The sequence below is a fragment of the Mauremys mutica genome, chromosome 2 (genome assembly GCF_020497125.1).
Source record: "Mauremys mutica isolate MM-2020 ecotype Southern chromosome 2, ASM2049712v1, whole genome shotgun sequence".
NCBI classification, from domain to species: domain Eukaryota; kingdom Metazoa; phylum Chordata; order Testudines; family Geoemydidae; genus Mauremys; species Mauremys mutica.
The window spans coordinates 121,228,024-121,231,564 of NC_059073.1; the positions used below are offsets into that span (position 1 = coordinate 121,228,024).

The window sequence follows — 3,541 nt, forward strand, 5'->3', positions numbered from 1 at the left end:
GGGGTTGGAAAACTTTGGCTCTCAGCCCATCAGGGTAAGCCGCTGACAGGTCAGGACGTTTGTTTACCTGGAGCATCTGCAGACATGGAGCCCCTCAGCTCCCTGTGGCTGCGGTTCGCCATTCCCAGCCAATGGGAGCTGCGGGAAGCAGCACCTACAGATGCTCCAGATGAGCCCACTGCCAGTCTGGGGTCTTGGCCGCTGGTCCCGCTCAGCCCACTGCGGCTCTGGCTGCCAGCCGGCGTCCGGCCACAGGCCCTGCTCAGCCCACTGCTAGCCTAGGTGAATGGAACCCCAGGCCGGCAGCAGGCTGAGTGGGCCGGTGGCGTAAGATCAGCATTTTAATTTAATTTTAAATGAAGCTTCTTAAACATTTTGAAAACCTTGTTTACTTTATATACAACAATAGTTTAGTTATATATTATATAGACTTATAGAGAGAGACCTTCTAAAAATGTTAAAATATATTACTGGCACACGAAACTTTAAATTAAAGTGAATAAATTAAGACTCGGCACACCACTTCTGAAAGGTTGCCAACCCCTGCACTAAAACAACCTAATTCAAAATGCCTTCTGTCTTACAATACCAGCTGGAAAATGTTGGAATAGGACCAAGGAGAGAAAGAAGATACAACTAACTAACTAGCTGTCCAGCAGACTCTTGCTAACTAAATTCTACAGATTCTGGCAAAAAATCCCAAAGTAGTTCTGATGGGAGGGATGTTGCAACAATTTCATAATATTAGAATATCTCAGATTGGGCAAAAAGTTTTAAACACTTAAGTAAGCTAACCTTTTATATATACACATCCATAGAGAATATTTTAGGAAATTTACTATCAGAAAGGATAGCTAATATATTCACAAATCTTCGGCCTACAAAAGTCAACATCATATTTTGCTACTAAGTAGGTATTACAATAAAACATTTCTGCACCATTATAATGTTTTTAAAATAAAATTTCATGTGACCCAGAAACAGTATGTATTGTTTTTTATATCTTTGAAAAGCAACTAGTAAAAAAAGCCCTTCGAACTATTACAGCCAGAAATCAAATTACAATTTAAAATAGGTCCAACATAGGGTCTAAAAAGCATTGACCGAATCCCTTCGCCTTTATATTAAGCCAATAGTTCCCAAATTGCGGCCCATGAAGCCCTCATGAACCCCTCTCACGGTGAGTAAAATCACCAGAGTAAGTGACCACTGCAGGACTTAAGAGGCTGGGAGGGCATGACTGATTTATGGCTATATATTTATACTTAGAGCTTGTCTACGCATAAAATAGTGCAGCTACACTGCTCTAGCACTTCATCACCTATACCAACAGGAGGGGGTCTCCCATCAGCGTAGGTTATCCATCTCCCTGAGACACAATGGCTAGGTCAACAGGAATTCTTCCATTGACCTCATGCTGTCTACACTGGGGACTAGGTCTAACTACACCACTCAGGGGCATGGATTTTACACACCCCTAATCAACAGAGCTGGGTCCGCCTAACTTTTTAGAGTAGCCTAGACCTTAAATCACTACACCAGCATAACTGAGCTATGCTGCTGTAGTATTTTAGTGCAAACCACTAGGAAAACTACCTCCCTGCGAAGCAATAGCTAGGTCGACAGAAGATTTCTATTGACCTAGTGCTGTCTACACTGGGGGTTAGGTTGGCATAATCACATCTCTCAAGGGTGCAGATTTTTCACACCATTGAGACAATCACCTATGCTAATGTAAATTGCCAGTGTAAATTAGCTCTATGTCCCCATTGGAGAAGCTGGGGGTGGGGGTGTCTGGTTAATTGATTGCCTGTGATCTCAGGGAAGTTGCCACCTGTGCAAAGGGCCTCTGAAGATTCCACAAATGTATGCTGAGTCCCAGCCACCTGGAGTTCAGTCACTTTTAACTCCAGATAAAAGTCTCTAATGAAGAACAAAGTCCGAGAGACCCTTGCTCTCTCAGAAAACACTCCGCACCCTGACTCTAACGCCCACAGCACCAAACACAAGACAAGCGAGTATGGAACAGCCGCCAAGCTGCGGGATGCCCACACGCGGCTGGAGCCGGCCCCAGTTTCAGTAGGAGAGAGCAGGCCGGAGCCCAGCAGCTCCAGGGCCGGAGGGGATTCGCAACACCCCTGCTTAGGGTGAGCAGCCTGTGAAACATCTGGGGGGGGGGGGGGGTAAAAGGCGCCTATACGGAAAAAAAAAACCCCACGAACATCGGGACTGACCCTCCCCCTCGCACCTTAGCAACCACCCCCGGGCGCCCGAGGCAGGAAGGGAGGAGCACGAGGAGCCCCGCACTCCAAGCGCGTGCACGGCCTCTCCCCCTCGCGGCCTGGCTCGTGCTCGCTGGGGCCGGGGAAACGGACGCCGCGTGCAGCCCCACCGCCCAGGCCCGCCATGGGTCTCACGCCAAAGGCCCAGCCAGGGCCCTCGCGACTCCCCCCTCCCCCCTCCCCCCAGCAAATCAGCCTTAGCGACCGTTATAGCCACCTCCCGCCACAAGGCGCCTCACAGCGTCTCCCTCCCACTCTCCCCCCGAGAGGCGCCTTCCCAGAGGGGCCGCCCTGTCTCTTACTCGGGCTCCCGCAGCACAGACTCCACCGCGGCGGCCATTTTGAACTTCCAAACTCCTTCGCCGCTGCTGGTGAGACGGGGCCGCAGCGCATGCGCGACGGGGCGCCAAGGGTCGAGGCGAGGAAACGCGCCACCTCGGCGACCCACCGGAAATGAACCGCACCCTGCAGCGAGGGAGTAAGTTGCTTCCGGTGGCTCTTTTGCTAGGGAGCGTCTGTAAAGAGCCACCTCCAGGCCCAGCAGCGCAATCCCAGAACAAGTGGTTGGGGGAGGGAGTCTTAGCCAGTCACGGTGGCTCAAGCGATCTGGATGCGGCGCCCTGACACTGGCAGCTGCGTGGGGCGGGCGCACCCAGCGTTTGAGAGGTGGGTGGATGATGGTGGCGGAGGAGACAGGAAATTTGGGGTGATTGTAGAAGAAAGGGGAGGGGGTGAACAGGCAGGTGCTCAGGACTTCTTGGGATGTGCGGCCCCCAGATGTCACGCCAAATAAGAAATGGGATACTAAACACTGAAAACCAGGAGTACAACCAAAAACTACCTAGGCTACCTAAAGTTGTGGGCATATGGAGTTAATTTAAGTAAAAGAGAAACTGCCAGGGAGGGTAGGCCCAAAGTACAGACATTGTGGCTATTGTTGATTTATGTTTTATGGAACTTAATAACTCATAAACAAGATTTCACTGTTTGTTTTAATGTCAGAGCAGGCATAGTGATGAGCGTCTGCAACCCAGATACTCAAGGCATTCGCAGCCTTGCCCTAGTGTATTAGAAGAAGGCAATGAGACTATGTCAACACTAGCACTTTTGTCGGTATAATTTATGTCACTCAGGGGTGTGAAAAAAACGCACCGAGTGACGTGAGTTACACAAACAGAAGTGCCAGTGTGGACAACGCTTATATCAGCGTGACATATGCACTCCTGCTGACATAGCTACCATGGCTTGTTGGAGGTGGT

The 3,541-nt window shown here is 50.0% G+C and overlaps 1 protein-coding gene across 4 annotated transcripts in view; it reads right to left on the reverse strand.

Moving 5' to 3' along the window:
• The window catches only part of PRPF4B (pre-mRNA processing factor 4B), a 56,591-nt gene extending 53,871 nt beyond the window's left edge, over positions 1–2,720 (reverse strand). For all 4 annotated transcript variants that reach the window (XM_045005680.1, XM_045005679.1, XM_045005682.1 and 1 more), the window contains exon 1: positions 2,585–2,720. In XM_045005680.1, coding sequence (XP_044861615.1) covers positions 2,585–2,622 — 38 coding nt within the window. In that variant the 5' untranslated portion in view covers positions 2,623–2,720. The remainder of the gene's footprint in view (positions 1–2,584) is intronic.
• Positions 2,721–3,541: the final 821 nt, after the last annotated feature.